The following is a 19,402-nucleotide window of genomic DNA, read 5'->3' as shown; positions in this document are numbered from 1 at the left end:
ATATTACATGACAATAATTCTAAATGTTACTAAAGCTGTTTGTACACACACATCTTTGGCAGGATGCCTTCCAGAGGGAGGAAGTTACACACATACCAGCTGTAATGGCCCACATAGTATAATAAAAACATGTAAAGTATAATTTGATAATCTACCTTCAGGAACTAGTGAGAGAATTCTCATCTCAGTTTTCTCCAGGGACTCTAAAGCCAAAGGACAGATTGTTTCTTGTCAGAGCTTCAAACTGATCTCTATTTGCAAACATAGTGAGTGATGCCAAATGCAGTTCAGAACATAAATCAAACAGCTATTTTACTATGTGCTGTTTTGAATTGCATATACAGAAAGGAAAGTAACTTCAAAAAAAGAGAAATAATCATTCTGGCATGTCACAAGAGACATATTCATAATATATTTGAACACTGCATAAAAATGCAAAGAAATAAAACAATTACAATAAAACAATCAGCTCCTTAAGAATTAAATACTATATTTACAATGTTACACACTGGAATTTAAAATAAAGTGATATACAATGTGGAAATGTGGAAATTCCAACTAAATTTAGCAATACAGCAGATATACTACTTTTTTTCTTTAAAAGAAAACAAATGAAGAAGAAAATGAGAAATTATCTATTGAAGGAAAACAGGTAAAAAAAAGAAATTGAGGAAAAAAAATCTTCTGAAAAATAGGGTAGCTTGTAGGCAACGATAATAAGCCCACTTATTCATTAGAAGCAGGTCCAAACTGATTCCATTTGAGTCACAGCATGAGCACTGAGAGTAGCAATTAATGCAGCGATCAGTGTGGCAGTTGTTTCCTGAATGTCTTCCTGTCTATTTTGGTTTTGGTTTAAAGCAAGCAAGAAGTTTAACTGGAAAAGTTACCTAGCCTGTTTCTAAGATGATCACAACAGTAGCTAAATCAGTAAAGGAAAAACTAGTTTAGCTGACATTCTGCAGACACCTATGGATCATGAATTAGGACTTTGTTTTATCTGGCAGGCAAATACATACAGCAGTGTGTATGCCAGAATGACAACGCGTGGGGGAAAGAGGCATCACCAATGCATGAGAGACAGCTAAGATTAATTTAGTCTTCTTAGATTAAATTTGAAAGAAAAAGAACAAATACCTTGTTTTTTACAAAGAACTTACCTGTAATTCATTATCAGGTATTTCTTTAATGAATAAAAACTAATTTAAACAAGAATACCACTTATTGCTCATTAGTTGCTACAGGTAGGGGCTGGGTGTGTGCAGATGGAATGGGCAAGCAAAACAAGAGCAAAATTCCTCACAGAAGAAAAATATTTTAAATGAAAGACTGCAAAGGATTAACTTCAGTAGTTTACTGTTGATCGGTATCTTCTTTTAAAATACCACTCCTGCATTTTTTCAATTCTATTATTATTATGGTGATTGTGATGCGGAAGTGCTATAAGCATAATAGATCTCTACTTAAGCAGCTTGTCACTACTATTATATATTAGTCATGGCACATATGGGATTATAGTGAACTGCAAACAACAAATGAAGGTAAAAGAAAAAGATTTGAGTAGTTACATATTTCTCTATTAAATCTCAGTATAAGAAAATGTCTTAGAATTCCAACTGTGCTAAAGCAAAGCTCTGGAAACAGGAACATTCACATATTTTACTCTGCACAGTTATGTGTGAAAAGACAAGATCTCTCTGTGAAAGTATAAAATAGAGCACTTAAAAAGTCCATTTGAAAAGGGTCCTCCAGGGATCTGAAATTGCTCTGGTATCTGCTCAAGCAGGGATTTCTACAAATAAGTGACACGCTTTTGTCATCCCATTGACTGTGGTCAGCGTGGGCCTTCCTTTGCCCAAATACAATTAAAATTATCTGCCTGTTTGTACAGTGTGTGGCAGCTACATGAGATGTCCCTTAGCGAAGCAGCCATTTCACCTTTAGCCAAGGCAATAACTAGACCTGCAAGCTTTATCACTTCATCACAGCCCCAGTGGACTGGAATAATTTGGTAAGCTCTGGTTCAAAAGAGAGCTCTTGTTAAGAAGTCTAAGGTATACATGGAAATATTGAAGGAAAGAAAGAGTTTATCTTTAAAAAAAAATCTTTAAAAATAATGTAAGTAAAAGTGTGTTTATCTGGTATTTTATGATTTTCTATTCTATGTTGTGGGTAATCACTGTTTCAAGTGAATTTCTTTTTCAAATTAAATTGCTGGGCATCTACTTGTAAACAAAGTAAAAATTAAAGGAATGGATTGCCTAGAACAGCCTACTCTGCAATTAGTTACATTAAAATAGATAGGAGAATGAGCTAGATGTTAAGTGTCATCTTGACATGAAGAGTTAATTGTTGTTATTGCCAGGATACAGTCAGAAAAATTACTAAATATGCCTGCATTTGCAGACAATTTTTGTGTTACATTTTCCAGTTTTCCTAACCTCTTAAGGCAAATTTTGTTTTTTGTAATTGTTTCCTTGTAGGATCACAGTCCACCAAGGATATTGAATTTACTCAACTCTAAATCCAGGCACATAGAGTGAAAAGCTGTCTCCTGAACAATGTTCTGCTTATCTACTCTGCACTATGTTGTGCTTAAAACTACTCACTCAAAATAATACTATTCAGTTTGTAAGTGTTGCTTATTGGGAATGTTTATTTGTATTTACAACTGAGAGTCCAGAAACTGCATGCTATTTGTTTCACTGTGCATGCACTTATTTTTGAAAGTTAAATTGCTTCTGCCTTAAATTATAAAAATATTAAATGAGTTAAACTAAATTGATAAAGTAAACCTCCTGGGGTAAAGCTTATATATTTTCAAATACAGGACATCAGTTGTTAGAACTGATAACATCATAAGAGCACTTTGGCATCTAAAAGCTAGGCATAGAATTCTAATGACATTTTTCTGTGAAGGATGGTGAAAGTCAGTGCATTTAAACACTTTGAATGGGTCCTGTTGCTTTCCTTCCAAAAACAATGCTCCTTTAAAAATTATTGTTATCCTTAGGTACAAAAACTCAACCATGTGACTAATTGTAACTGTAACAGTCTTTATAATTTGGGTCTCATGATTGAAACACGTTCCACTTCTGAACAAGCAGGAAAAACAGTAGTCAGCTTCCCCACTGAAATTAAATTATAAGGTGACTTTGGCAAGTCTTTCCCCACTTTTGATTTTGTACCTTGAAATCCAAATTTTATCAGTATAGTGAAGCATTATCAGCTTTTTCACGCTGTTTTAGCTCACCCTCTCTGATCAACATGATTAATTGCTCAGTTACTTTTCTGTACCTCTTCCAATCATTAGGAGTACTTATTTTTATAGCATAACCACATGCAGTTAATATCTCTTGATTTCTGTTTGATTGCGGTTTAATGAGAAAAATCCAGCACATCAATCTTTGGCTTAAGTTATTGTAGTTCTGATGATCAAATGGCTATGTTTGTTCTCATAACAATAATCCTTTCATGTGACAAAGCATTTCCACAACGTTTATAGAACAGGTAACAGCAGAGGAGTTTTGAAAAGACTTCAGTTATTTTCAGGCAATATTAGTGGCAGTATTCCCTGTACACTTAGTATTTTGCTATTTGAGGGTGAGTAACACTAGCAAGCAAGCCAAGACAACCAGGTTGAGATAGAATTTGTAGTTAACACCAATAATATATGCCAGAAAGAGTTTATGACCCAGTCTAATAAAACCAATAAAGGAACTTTGACATGCTTGAGTTTTCCCTGGGGATAAAAAAAAAAAGAGAGAGAACATTAAAAACAATAGGTATTATTCCATTTTACTTGTGTAGATAAGAAGATTTAGCCAGGACTGTTGGGGGGGGAAAAAGAAAAAAAAGTTCAGTTTTCCAAAGTTTTAAGGTTTTCCAACAAATTTTGTTCTATTTCTGAATGAAAATAAGGCTTTTCAATATATTACAAAAATATGACCCAAATAAACATACTAGTGAACACTGCTTAACTAGAAAGCACTGAAGCACTGTTATCATCATGGTTGACTTGATGATCTTAAAAGTCTTTTCCAAACAAAACAATCCTATGAACTTATGACCTAGGGCTTCCATCCATCCAGTTCTTTCCTGATGTCTTCTCTACTGTCCAGATGACATTCTAACAGAAAGAGCTCATGAAGCCTATTATCTACCAAGAAGTCCATAAGTTGTGTGTGGGAGTGAATGAAACAGTGCCCTAGCACAGGGCGTTACTCATATGACCACAGCTTCCACGGAAATGCCAGGCTGGAAGGGAAGCAAGGACTGAAAATGCAGGCCAGGAATAGAAGTGCTGGCACTCAACAGCAGGTATGGGTTAGGGATGTAAGTAAAAGAGGCCAAAGAGCTACCACAGGTCTTAGTGAGAACTGCAATAAATGGATCATTTCTGAGCTATCTAGGGGTGCCGTCAAGTTGTTGTCATCGTCGATATCTTGGGGGTCCATACCCTTAATATATCACAAGGTCCAGCTTCTCCTTTTGATCTCCCAATTATTTGCCACATACTAACAGCTTTTACCTTTTCCATTTCACCAAGCTCCAAACACCATTTCTTTAGCACAGGCCAAGTTCTAGCTCCTGAGAGACCCTAGTCCTTGGTCTGCAATTCTGCACGGCTCACGGTATCAAGAACAAGTATGTCCCACTCTGAGACAATTTGCATGCCAGCTCTTCCAGAGCAAGGGCTGCCATATTTAGCTATAGGGAGGTACGGGCAGATGGGAAGTATGAGGATAGGAAGTCCAACTTTGGAAAGCATAGGGAGCTCTGGAGATGCTGGAGACCAAACTGACCCACACTGACAAAACCAAACACCCGCATGCAGATATGGAACACACACAAAAGGGGCACCACACAACTGTCCCACAAGGGACTGTCCCTCTCATCAACCTTTCCCCTGCCTCTGTGTGCACCCCTGGCACTGGATGCTCTGTTTTATACCTTGGAAATTCTGCTTCACCACATAGTCACCTAGGAGATCCAAGTCCTCTCTCTGCACAGTTAAAGCCCAAAGTTCTGGTATTTTAAGGTACTACTATGTAAGGTTCTGCATATGTGTGTGTGCACATATCAGTCCATGCTATAGCACTCTTCTATTATGCCCTCCCCCAGTTTTCTTCCTGGTCCTAAGAAAAAAAAATCTGTTTATTAGAAATACTCCTTAAAAAAAAAAAAAAATTGACTTGTACTAATACAAAGAAGCTAAGCATAATAGAAAAATCTGTTATGGCACCATACTCTTCTGATCCCTGCTATGCAGATTTTAACTGCAAGAAACTCTTTCTGCATACATAGGGTATTACAATTTATTGCTGTTTGTTATTGTCTCCAGAAGCACACTAAAAAAACCAATGTTTAATTCAAATCGTGCACTCACAGAAAAAGATAATTATTCTTCCAGAAAAAAAGAAATATGCAAGATAGCACTGAATAACAAGTTGGTTATTCAACCATTAAAAAAAAAATTAAAAAAAGACAAAACAAAAAGAAAAACAAAATAAGCCCCAAAATCTATGCATTTAAATATGAATTTTCATTTACTTTTGATAGACCAGTTTTCAGATCTGTGTTCTCCTGTGACAAGGTATTGTACTGAAGATGTCAGTGTTGATCAGCTTCCAATCATCAATAGCACTTACTGAAATAGCATCCTGCTAGGAATGGCATTTTTTCTCTTTGCTGGAGTACTCCACTGATTTATGTAAAACAAATTATTAAATTAAATCATTAAAGTAAGCCATGACTGTGAAATAAAGCTCCAAGAAAGACATTTTATTTTTGATATAAGAAAATAAGTAAACAATTTACAAGATGATTTCTTGCAGACTTACTGTCTTCTGCCAAAAATAAAATTCTTTTGCAAATATGCCAATAGCATACTCCAGAAATGTTCAGAAGGAAGCTTTTCTCTAAAAAAAAATGAGGTATGGCTTCAAAGCTTCAGCAGCACAGACCTCAGCTGATTTTGATTATACTAAAAGTGCTATAGAGCTGAATAAGTAGCATCATAATTGATTTCTATAGAAATATTTCATATACCTTAAGATAAAGAGAAAGACAAAATTTTTAAAGCTTTAGTCTATGCTACAAGACTCTGCAGAGAAGAATATAATTTTTTAGTGAATAACACTCTTATGAAAATTTTCAAGGCTATTGGAATCATCTACAAACATACATGCTTTAAACCACCCATACTAACTCTGCTTTTAAAGCTGCCGAGTGAGCCCCACTGTGTCAAGGGTGGAATATGTCCACTCATCCTGCCTCTGTCATCTCGGAGGAAGCCTGAAAGCAAATGTTCCTCTGGAGGGAGCCCCTCAGGACTGAGGAAGATCCAGCCTGCAACTTTTTTTCCTTCCATAGCAACACACAAACATCAAGAGAGTTTATATGGTGCCCTCTTTACCGAAATATGATTAATGAGAAAGAAAGTTTGACAGTCCCATGTATAGCTAACTGCATTTCTATTTTCCCATATGCATACAATGTGAAATATATAAAACAAAGACTTTAATATTTACATTTTAAAATTTCCACACAGCATCTTTTCAATCCCTGGAATTTTTGCAGAAAAAGCAAATCCTTGCCCATTCTCTCTTCTCTAATCACAAATATAATGCATTTTTGCTATGCAGAGGGATTTGGGCAATGGATAATTATGTAGCGGATTGGCAGCTGCATAACATAGCAGAAGATATATCAAAGAAATAATAGAGCAATCCATTTATGAATTCTTACACTACATCAAAGACAGCAGGGAAAAGAAGAAGGCACCATTATCAGACTAATTTGGTAACTTTCTAACATTACATTGAAGTTTTTTACCCCAGTCTAATGCTGGGTTTGTAAAAGATGAATTAGTCCCATTTTGAAAGTGTTTTGTATGTTAATTTAGACAAAATTGGAATGTAGGTCTCCTAACAAAAAAAAAAAAAAAAAAAAAAATCTGTATTTAGAACTAAACAAAATTGCCTTGATGTCCCCCGGTTATCATTACTGCAAATTCTAAAACAATTTAAGTTTTACTCATGGAGAAAATTGGCAGAAGAATCTTACCTATAAGGACTTCCAGAAAACAGCTGGTTAAAAATAGTTAGATTTTATGGGAATAAAGCACTGAAAGATAGTACTGACCATTTTTACATACCTGTATCTTTTTAAATAGAAGGGATCTCTGCTGCAGCAGTTTCAACAAGTATCATGAAACAAAATTCCCAAACAGTATAAATGCTTAACATGTTATTACATTCCCGTTGATCCCACACTAGAAGAAATACACAAGCAGCAAACAACCAACTATTGTTCAAAGCCTAATATTGCACTAGTAAAATAATGCAGCACAGCAACAAGTTCACTGGAGTGCTCCCTTAACACACAACATACCAGATGTACAGCTGTTTATCTTGCAAGAAAATAAATAAAAGAGGGCATAAAGACTTTTGAAAGGATCTTCTCCCCTTTATTTAATAATATGCAAAGTATTCGAGGATTCTTGCATGAAATCATGAACAGCAATAGGTTGTTTTTCAAGGTATTAAAAAAGCTAACCAAATACACAACAGGATGCCAGCAGGCAGCTTGCATGAGACATAAGGCTTTATATTCCCACTAGGAACATACCTTTTCTGCTTTTGCTTTCCTGGCGTTATGCACAAACCTGCGTCCCAGCTTCTTGGCATACCAGATAGAGGCAAACATTGTAGTGATGAAGATTTCAGTCTGAATATGCAGCACTAACACACAAAAAAGAACCACCACCAAAAATAACTTCCCCCACAACTGAGATACAAATCTAATGCTGGTTAAGGTCTCTCAACTATGCTGTTGCTTTGTCAGGTCCTCTCATGCTGCCTTCTGAAAAAAAACAAAACCACAAGCACCCAGTGTGGCCAGTCTGCAGGTGTATTTACATACTGCCAGCAGGAAGTCCAGGGTGAGGCATCTTTGCATCCAGCTCACATCCAGTCTGCTAAATGCCTGTCTGCAGTTCTTTAGCACTGTCACCACAAACTACATATGTGTCAGTATGAAAGGAAACTGCAGTAAACTACTGTAGCAGACAGCTCACCTCCTCTTCTCCTGTTCTGAAATTTAACTCCTTGGTTCTCTTTGATTTGCCAGCATGCAACTGAAGCAGCAGCAGTTCGAATATGAGATACACAGCACTGCAGGAGAGGAAAGGGGTACAGAAGTGCCAAAAATAGAAATGGATATTAACTGTTAAGGTGAAGGAACAGGTGTTTTATGTCTTTCACTGCAATTAAGATATGAAAGGAAAACCGATTTTACTTTGTTCTAGTGTTTTCAGATCTAATCAGAGATATTTTTTGTTACCTAGTTTTAGTTTGCAACAGAAAAACATCATAGCTGTTCAGTTCACTTGCTGATGTCACACATGCTTTGCTGAAGGATTTAAGACTCACTCAAGGACTTCTGGTTTTCTTTGATAATGGCTCCATGACATAGATTTTTTTTCCCCAAATTAATCTTTAACTTCTGCCCTACCTAAGCTTGATTCTTCCTCTTCTTTCAGTTTCGAGTTATTTTAAATCAGGACTTGAGAAGTACTTATAAACACCTATTTTTGCAGTGTTACTATTTTCCTTTTGTAGCATACTTCAGCTTTAACCCTTGCACCTTTCTTCAATAATAATTTCTAAACAATAAGCAGAAACATACATTTTTTTGGCTCCAGACATATGACTAACCAGATTTCCTCCCATCCAGAGGCATTATCAAAGCTGGAAATTTACAGGTTTTATACCTATGTATTGTACTTGATAACACTTTGTATTATAGGATTAATCCTGTCCCTTGCCCTCCTACCTACAGTTGCAGTGATACCAACATGTGGGAGAATCATTGCTGTGATACCAACATGCAGGAGAATCACTGATGTCCTGTGTGTAGGATTGCATTCGGGATGCACACATGAAAGAATAATTTCTCCTCTGCTTTTCAGTGGTAACGAGAAAATCAAAATTAATAGACGCACAGCAAGGGAAATACAGCCACAGCAATCTAGTATAGGGCTCTTGGGGCCAAGGAAACACTTTTTCTGCCCCTGGATTTTCAGAGAATGGCTGAAATTATTTTCCCCAGGGCGCACGAATTCAAAAGGGAAAATATTCCACTCCCACTTAAAACTTACACAGAATATCCAAGTTACTGGAGCTGGATGGCAGTGCCCAAGCATTGAGCCTAAAGGCATATATTGCTCAATTCCATTAAGATTATAAAGAGTTCAAAGAATTCCTTCAACACATTTGAAAATGGTAAGTTGACTAACTAAATTGAAATTCTTAGAAAGTGAATTTTTTGTCAAGGAAACTGCAAAGTATATGTTCTGGTTTTGCTTAACATTTAAAACCTTATGGCAAATTATTTGGTAACTGGTAGCATTCCTGGAAGATAATATTTTCTAATTACTTCCAATTCAGACTTTTAGATAATCCTGGCAGTTAGAAAGTTATATGACCACAGAATAGAGTATAGCCATTGGTTTAAATTGATATAAAAGAGATATCTGTCCTTAATACCACTCCAGCTCTAGTTGGATAGAATAGTAAGATGGATTCTTTAAGGTGCGAAAACCTTTATTATGCCACATAATAGGCTCATACCATTCTCCACCTTTGTGGGATAACAGAGTGCCCTATAATGGAGTGACAGGAAGAAAAGGAAGAAAGGTGGCTTGAAAAATTTAGGAAGAAATCTTTTTAGCTGGACTATCAGAGTAAGAAAACATGAACAGGGTAGAGGGGGGTAAGGGGGATGGGGAAGTACAGAAAAGGAGAAGTGACATCATCATACTGCTTAACCAATACTATAAATTTTAACACAAAAAGAACAGGAAAAAATATCTCACATATTATATTCATAAACAGTAGAACACTTCTTCTACTCTCTCCCATGCTTTTATACAGAGAATAAGTATAATTTGAAATCATTGCACTGCAACCAAAAAAGGGTACATTCTCTCAAGCAACTATTTATATAGTCTTATGTATATTCAGCTGCTGAGAAAATCAGAGGAAACACTCATTAAACAATAAACCCTCCTTTTTATGACTTCTATCATCAACATTACCAGCTTTACTGAACTATTTATTCAGGAAAAATAGAGAGCAATAAAAAGCCACAATTCATCCCACTTAGAGGGAAAAAAACTAAAAAAGACTACATTGTTCATTTAAGGAATAATGACAAAGCAATAGGGAGGTAATTTTTTCCACCCACTGAAAATGTTACATCAGGAAGAATAAATCTCGCGAAATACCTAATTCTGATTCCGATCAGAAAAGCATTTTAACTATTTGCATGCATTTGCAGGTCTATCTAAATCCTACAACCCTAGACTACAAGCCATTTTCTCACAGCTCCTTCATACAGCAGTCTGCCATACATTGTCAACAGCAGGTTTATTAGGTCTGTACTGGTATCCAGGGATTTTATGATCATTAATATTTTACTGTAATCATAACGAAGCCTGCGTTTTATAGAAGTGCTACAAGCAGAGCTGCTTTAGAAGAACTGGAGCTCCCAGCTGCTGCCTGCTCACAGGAGTAATACGTACTTTAGCTTGCTCACTGAAGTGCTACATTACAAGGGCAGAGAGATGCATGCAATTGAGCAGCAATATTATCACAGACAGGAGATAATCAGTTAAGAATAAATTTTACGAGGGGCTTTATTGCTGCGAATGAGTGGGTGGCTTTCAGTAAACCAAACCATATCTATGTTATACATTAAATTGCATTCTTGTGGTTCTGTGAGAAGAATTGGTCTTACCACAAGCGGACACATGGGTATAAGCATAAAGCAACTATGGTGTTGAATTCTATTATTTTTATGACACAGCTCCCCAACGTTGTAAGCAAAGGCAATTGATGCTCAGTACCAAAACAGATGGTTGTTTCAAACACCTTGCCAACTGTTTGTATGCACTGAGTATCACCAGCATTGCCTTCTTTTTCAATTTTAACATTGCTGTTTTACTTCAGCAGCACATGGGAAGAAGCACAGCTTAGCTTTAGACAGAGCATTAATCTTCTCTCTTTAAGGGATAACTTCTCACAGTGCACACGTGGGGTGTCTACCTCCCCCTCACACACCTGTGGTGAAGATAGATGTTAGCTGTGGATTCTGTTTCTTTCCTACCTCTGTCTGAATATACACACACAGTAGTCAGAAAATGTGATGACAGGGCCGTTTAAATTACAAATACTCTTCAGTCATAAATAATCCCTTTCTTGTAAGAATAGGAAGGCAGATGAAAAGATTAGTCATTCAGGGGTTACAGAGCTCTGTTTCCAGTGAAATGGACAGGAGATGGAACAATTAAAAAATGTACTATCAAAGGTTTAAAACAATCACTTCACTTTGAGGTTTAAATGTTAGCATTCAGCATAGCTGTGGATACATGTGAAAGTAAGGTAGCTAGCTTTTCTTACTTGCTTTGTTGTTGTTTTTTTATTGGTGTTTTTTTTTTTTTTAGTACTAGGCAACAACAGATATTGATTTGGCTGACTGTACAAGCAATCATTTCCCATCCCCAACACAACTAATTATCTTACACAGTTACATGATGCCAAGACATATTACTTAATGACCAGATTTCTAGGAAAGGCAGGAACCTTAATGTCTACTATTCCATCTAGAGGATATAAATTTTAGGCATTCAGACCTTACAACAGTTAAAGTAGATGGCAGTCTCAAGATTTGTAAAGATCTTATTTTTCATTCCTTGCTACAAACAGAAGCATGTGTACAAATGTTCCTCCTACTGCAACTGGCAGTGTTCTTACTGGAAATGCACTTTCACAAAGTGCACAGGAAAGGCCACTTTCACAAAAGGGGTAGTAACTCCAGCACCACCAAAATCCAGACTTCTTTTTCAGCCAAAGGAGAACCCACTCTGTTGAAGTTACAATACAGCCAAAATATTCAAAAAAACAGAATCATAGAATCATTGAGGTTGAAAAACACCCTTAAGATCATTGAGTCCACTGTAAAACTAACACTGCCAAGTCCACCATTAAGCCATGTCAATAAATGTCACTTCTACAGGTCCTTTAAATACCTCCAGGGATGGTGACTACACTACTTGCCTGGGCAGCCTGCTGACAACTCTTTCAGTAAAGAAATATTTCCTAATATCCAACCTAAACCTTCCCTAGTGCAATTTGAGACTGTTTCCTCTTGCACTATTGCTTGTTACTTGGGAGAAGAGACTGACCCTCACCTCATTCCAACCTCCTTTTAGATAGAGAGTGAGGTCTCCCCTGATCCTCCTTTTCTCCAGGCTAAACAACCCCAGTTTCCTCAGCCACTCCTCATAAGAGTTGTTCTCTAGACCTTTCATCAACCCTTCCACCACTGTCCTTTTTTGAACACACTCCTTGAATACCTTCCTTGAATTGAGGGGCTCAAAACTGAAGACAGTATTCAAGATGCAGCCTCACCATTTATGGTGTTTCCTGACAGGTTGTTATTTTTTTTTTCCCCATAATAAAAAAATTAAAATTCTATCACATAGGCCTGATTTTTAAAGGTAGGGAAATCTGGGTGCTTAAAAACCAGATGCTTTCTTGCAGCTTCTAAGTCAACGGTTGAAATAGAGCATAGTGATTCTGAGAACAGTCATGTATCCTAACAAAGAAATGTTTCAGGGGATGGGGGAAAGGGGAAAAGGAGGAGGCAAAAAAAGAAGGAAGATAGGATAGAAGTTGGGGGAAATAAGAATGAAAAGCTATATATTAAGGATGGCAGATATTCATGCTCTTCTCTTCCAATTTATCTTTTTCTACTCCCTTAATATTTCTTCTGCCTTTTTTTTTTTTAAGAAATTGTGCTTTCAGAAACACATCTGTGACATTACAAGTTTGCCCCAGGTCTAACTTCCCCTTAAAATAGAAGACACCTCTTCTCTCACCTTTTCTGATATATGGCAGAACTGTCTTCTAGCAGAGGGCATGAAGAATTTCGTGTGCAATGTCACAGGACTTCAGAGCAGTAAAGAAATAAAATGCAAGCATATCCTCCTGTTGATCTCCTTTAAGTGTGAGAGCCTAAAAAATGGTGTACCTGCCCTCTGCCATGCAATTATCCCTGCTATTTTCCTACTTTCCTATTATTTGATGTGATAGATGGCACTCACCGTCTATCTAGTGCCACAACAGGTCAATAGAAGAGAGGACGAGGTGTTGTGCTACATAATGGAGTGAAATAGAGTTTTAACTGTGGAAGCACAAGAAATGGAAATGAAATAATTCCTATGCTAAACACTGAGACCGAGCTCATCCCTGCACACAGGGAGGTATTCTAGGACTTTACAATGTAATGGCATAAAAGACAGTGTTTTAAATTCAGGCAGTTCTTTTTTTCCTATTTTATTTGTTAAGCCTTGGAACAGAGACAAACCTAATTATGGTACTTAATTTTGATTTTAGAAATTGATTTTCCACTCTAGTTTCTGCTGGTGCATAGGAAACTCTAGTGAGTCACACAATATAACAACTGTTAGCAGCCTTGAAAAATTAATAAAAACTTGAAAAATGTCACTTTATTTTCCTCTCTCTCCCTAGTTCAGCACAAATTGCCTCTTGTTCTACCTGTCTGGTAGAAATTTTTAAGTTTCTTCCTGCTATGTTAAGAAATCACAACCAAAATTTTGTATGAAATACTCAGATGTGCCATTATGCTGCTCAGATTCTTGTGTCAAGTGAAAGCACGGTGTATGTAGTACAGTTATCTATTTGCATGGCAAGTACGCCCACAGGAAATAATATGGACTACAAAATTTATCCTTGGGGAGGGAAAAAGAAAGAAGGAGCCACACACTACAAGCAGTGCTTATTTGTGTGTCACCAGTGCATTTTGCAAGGGACTTGCCAAATACAATCCTGATCAAAATGGAATCTGGAATGGAAAGCGATACGGCAACCAAAATGTTGAGGGGTCTAGAGAACAAACCTTATGAGGAGTGGCTGAGGGAACTGGGGTTCTTTAGTCTGCAGAAGAGGAGGCTGAGGGGAGACATCATTGCTCTTTACAACTACCTGAAAGGATGTTGCAGTGAGGTGGGAGTCAGCCTCTTCTCCCTAGCATCGGGTGATAGAACAACATAAAATGGACTCAAATTACACCAGGGGAGGTTTAGGTTAGGTATTAGGAAAAAATTCTTTACGAAATGGCTGGTCAGGCATTCAAATAGGTCACCCAGGGAGGTGTTGGAGTCACCATCCCTGGAGGTGTTCAAGAAACATGTGGACGTGGGCACTTCAGGACATGATTTAATGGCCATGGTGGTGTTAAGGTAATAGGACTCAATGATCTTAGAGGTCTTTTCCAACCAAAACAGTTTTATGATTCTAATTATTATATTACAGCACTGTGTATATTCCTCTCTTCCTACAATATTCAAGTACTTTTTTTTCCTTAGTGCTTACAAATAGTTCTGTATGATGGTGGAGTATTATCTGTTTCAAAACAGGATGAAGGACAGTTCAAAGAAGCTACTTGGTTATGGGCATTAGAGAATCTGCATGATGCCTGGGAGCTCAAAATCTCCTCTATGGCAGTATGTGGACACAGAGCTTGTCATGGCCAAAGCCAAGCAGAGGTGGTATACATTCTCCATAACTCAGTCCTGTGCCAGTCACAGCTTTCTGTCTGTACAGAGCAGGCAAGGAGCAGGAGGGCTGCCAATGTCCATTTACCTACCCACAAGTACCACTAGGATACATCTTTTCTGTATGATCTTTTTTTTGCACCAGCAAGTGAGGCAGCCTTTAATGAGCTGCTCATCTCACTGATACTCACAAAAGAACCCCCAAAGCCAGTTACAGGCACAATCACAGGGATATATATAATTTTATCATTTTTTAATTATTTTTTTTATTCCTGGATGATTACAAGCAGCCATCTCTTTCAAAGCCCTTCTTAAATCTCACTTGCACTTTATCAGCCCCAAGAGCAAAATTAAAAAGTCAGCTTAAGCAGAATCACCACAAGTGATAGGCACTGATAGTGAAACACATGGCCTCCTTTGACCCACAGTCATGTAATAGTTCGAGGTGAATGTGCCTAGCCCACGTCCTTATAACAACCTCTTGAGAAAACTCTCGTGCGCAAGAATCCAGGCATCATTCAGCTATGAAATAGTAAAGAATTACAAGCGATGAAATCAAACAAGATAGCTGTAAACCAATGTCATGCCACCAGCACCTTAGAGGCAAGACATATAGTTGCATGGATTGAGCCCACTCAGCACATTTCTGAGCAGCTCATGCTAAGCCACCTTTGGTCATTTTCCCAAGCCTCTGCCAAAGCAGTGGTTCCCCGCTCTCAGCAATCACTCTCTCCAGCCATATTTTGCTGTTGGCTGGGCCATCCCACACCCTAATTGTTCATGTCACCCCCCTCCCATTTCAGGGTTGCCTACCTGTTTTTTAATGCTTGATACAGAATATAACCCACATGTGGCAGAAAAAAAATTACAACAGATAGTGAGTTCTGCTGGTTCTCATTATAGTATTTTCTCTTTACTTCAGTCCTAAGCTTTCCCAGCTTGTAATTCTCACAGCATGGGGAGAGAACCTACAGTTCAATATCAGTTCAGAAATTAAGTCATTTTGGAGGCAAATCATTAAGATCAACACTGCTGAACACTTCAGGTGCTGAACAAAGGCTTGAAAAAAATAACGTATTCTGCTAAAATGCAAGAAAAAGGAAGAAATATGGAGGAAAAACATTCTACTAAATAATAATATAAATATATACTTAAAAATCCAGATATATCTATAAATAAATGGTTGGATCCATAAATAAATTCAAATATAATGATAGGAAAACAACAGCAAGTCTTTATCTACGACTTGCTGCAAGTCTTGCTTCTTATGGGCAAAGACCAGGAAGAAGTCTCTGTGCTTTGAAACTGACTCACCACATTTCTGTTGCTCAAGAAAAGCAGGGGGAGGACAGCCCAAAACACAGAACACCAAGCACCAGCCTTTCTCTCTTAATTCTGCTACAATTCTTCTGCACAAGCATAATTATTCTTTGCAAGCCAGCTGCTCATTCTTCAAATGAAAAGAATAATGCTCTACCACACTGGGAGAGCCTAAAGATAAAAGTATTAGTGAATGTGAAATAATATGATAGAAAGCATACAGAAAAAGAGAGCATCTACCCCCACACTGGGTGATACCAAACCTTGCAGAACTCTGCTGAAAGGTCTGTGCAAGTCCTTAACAAAACTGGTTACACAAATGTTTCATTGCGATGTGACATGTAAAAAGGTCCATTTTATCAATAACAGGAATAAAAGGCAGTGTTACACACATTTAGACCAGAAAGAAAAAAGATCTGCAAAGGAATATGTATTCAAGGACAAGAAGTTATTCTTCCACCTATGAGATCTTTAGAAGTTAAAAAATAAAAATAAATACAGCAAGTACTATAGTATAAAATTTAATTTACCTTTCTAATACATATTTCAATCAATTGGTTAATTATATGCTAACAATGGAGAAAAGAATGTTTATGACACCATATTTTTTTAGTGAATATCTTTTGAGTGCAACCCCAGCATATTTTATTCCCATTGCTCTGGACAAGCATGAGAAACTCAGTTATGGAGGGAAAATCTTTTCTTGCAAAGGATTTTGGCACTTTGAAAACCAGAGGGAGAATTCAGGCAGCATATGGCTAGTGGGATATACTTTGACAACAGACCCCAAAAAAATCCAGAAAAAAATGTTGTAGCTTTCTAGGACAACAATAAAAAACAGCATCTTTTCAAAGAGTTTAAAGTTTTAAAATTTTATCCAAGTGTTTCAAGAAAGTAGAAACTTTTCAAGCTCTCTAGCCATCAGAAAATTGAGAAAATTTTCCTTGAAATTGTGAAAATATTTATCTTTTTCATCCAAAATCAGAACATTTCAGCCTTCTCCAGGGCTGTTAATACTTCAGCCTAAATTAAATTTACATTTACATTTAACTTTTCCTTGGGATCCCAGTTAAGAGATATTTTTAAAATTCCTGTTCTGCACATCTCACTGGAAATACTTTCTTTTGATCCATACATCTAGCAGCCCAAAAGACTCTCCCACACCTTTCTGCACATTGAATTTTGCCAAGCTAGGCACATTCATTGTCTTCTCACGTGTCACCTAGACTCTATGAAGGTGCTAGGGTGAATTTATGTGAATTTTTAAAAAGGCATCTGAAGGAGAGAAAGCACCACAAAAGCAAGCAATTAACTGCGCTTCATTTTATCATGTATACTAGCAAGCATGCCTAGACCTGCCAGAAGCAGAATGGAAGTAGAACAAAGGGCTGTTTCTCCACCAGTCCCCACAACTAAACACACAAAAGATGCAATATACCCAGATTTTCACAACTCATCTTTGCCCTTGACGTATTAATGCACCAGAACCAGCATATCCAAAGACTCTACTTATTTGTTATATGGCTCATGGGGAGCCAACTAGATAGAAAAGCTCTAAAATTAAATAATTACTGATGTGCCAAAATCCCATTCCCAGTATTGGATGGGAACTCTGATCTTAAGAGAAACAATCTGTTCTCTTTCCTTTCCTCCTCTTCACTGTTCAAAGTCTTGAACAGTTCAGTGAAGGTAAAAGTGATAAAAGGCTCCAGTCTTCTAAGTTGTGCCTTATCCTAGCAGGCTCCCAGATACTGCTGGTTGTCACAACCTGGCAGTCTGGTAGTTAATGATAACTGTTGGTGTGGGTTACGGTGAGCCCCAGCTCCGATCCAGACCAGATCTTTATTACAGCAAACCACATCTGCAGTGGATAAGAGGAGTGTCTCTAGTTGCCTACCTACCTTGCACTAACCTGCCTCACACTCTCACAGCCATTATTTTAATCAGTTAAACACATCCCACTGCCAAAATAGTTTCACTAAAATGCCCTCTGACACGTCTATTTCTTGCTTTCAAGCCTCCCCTTTCCAGTACATACTAGGCATTTATGCTTTTTCAATTCCTTTGGAATAATGGATGCATATTCACTTGCCTGAGAAGATACTCTGCCTACAGTAATGGTGCAGGAAGACAACAAAAAGATGGTAGATTGCAAATGTATTACACAAATGTGTTGGTAATTTGTTGTGATTTAAAGATGACATAAGCAGGCAGTATAATCTTCCAGTCTGGTCTCAGTCTGAAGAGGTCTAAAGAAATATACCTTTTGATTATCTCATCTATTAGGGACAATAAATCAACATTAAACCTCGGGACATAACATGACAACACAAATATATTCCGTGAATGCATTACCTCAGTATACTTCAAGGCAACAACTCAGCAGCAAAACATGGCTATTCCTACCTATGGGGTTTCCATCAGAACAAGTGTATGAAAGAGCATACTAACACTTTGGCTTTGATTTCATGCTCATTGCACATCTCAAGCAATGTATCATGGATAAATGCTACATGTTAAATCTTGAATTTCTTTTCACATGCAAAGACATATGGAATACCAGATAGCGTGGACAGCAGGAGTAGGGAACTGATTGTCCCCCTGTATTCGGTACTGGTGAGGCTGCACCTCGAATACTGAGGTCAGTTTTGGGCCTCTCGTTATAAGAATGACATTGAGGTTCTGGACCATGTGCAGAGAAGTGCAACAAAGCTGGTGAAGCACTCAGAGAACAAGTCCCATGAGGAGTGGCTGAGTGAGTTAGGGTTCTTTAGTTGAGAAGAAGAGGCTGAGGGGAAACCTTATCGCTCTCTATAACTACCTGAAAGGATGTTATAGTGAGGTTGGTCTCTTCTCCCTAGCATCAAGTGATAGGACAAGAGGAAATGGACTCAAATTGCACCAAGGGCAGTTTATATTGGATATTAAAAAAATTCCTTTATTGAAAGAGTCATCAGGCATTGGAACAGGTCACACAGGGAGGTGGTAGAGCCACCGTCCCTGGAAGTGTACAACAAATGTGTAGACGTTGCACTTTGGGAAATGGGTTAATGGCCATAGGGGTGTTAGGTTGAGAGCTGGACTTGATGATCTTAGAGCTGTTTTCCAATCAAAATATTCTATGATTCTACAGTACTGTGTAAGTCACGATTTCAGTTGTTTGCAGTACAGGGCACACAGCCTAGGTTTCAGCCTCCACAGTTGTAGATTTAGGAATATGCAATGTGCCTTGTTGAGAGAGACCTATATAAGCAAGAGAACACGGTGTAGTGGCAAGGCACAATACATTACAAATGTCAACTTAAGAGACAGAAGAAAATAAAACAAGACATTTCAAGCAATGCTTGAAATATATGTAAATAAAGTCATTACAGTTGAAAGTGATCCAAAATTACAAAAGAAGGGGTATATCCTTTGAGACCCTAAGGTACAAAATGA

General features: G+C 37.5%; 1 protein-coding gene across 2 annotated transcripts in view; it reads right to left on the bottom strand.

The window, feature by feature from the left end:
* The window catches only part of DLG2 (discs large MAGUK scaffold protein 2), a 701,362-nt gene that overhangs the window by 538,778 nt on the left and 143,182 nt on the right, over window positions 1-19,402 (bottom strand). Inside the window, exon 1 of one of the 2 annotated variants that reach the window (XM_054382932.1) lies at window positions 7,633-7,710. The exons of the other annotated variant lie outside the window; for it this stretch is intronic. Within the exon in view, the coding sequence (XP_054238907.1) occupies window positions 7,633-7,710 (78 nt within the window). Of the gene's footprint in view, window positions 1-7,632; window positions 7,711-19,402 lie in introns of those variants that run through there. 2 annotated transcript variants of the gene reach the window in all.

Source organism: Indicator indicator, chromosome 1, assembly GCF_027791375.1.
Source record: "Indicator indicator isolate 239-I01 chromosome 1, UM_Iind_1.1, whole genome shotgun sequence".
Taxonomy (NCBI): domain Eukaryota; kingdom Metazoa; phylum Chordata; class Aves; order Piciformes; family Indicatoridae; genus Indicator; species Indicator indicator.
This window is presented reverse-complemented; position numbering and strand designations above follow the sequence as displayed.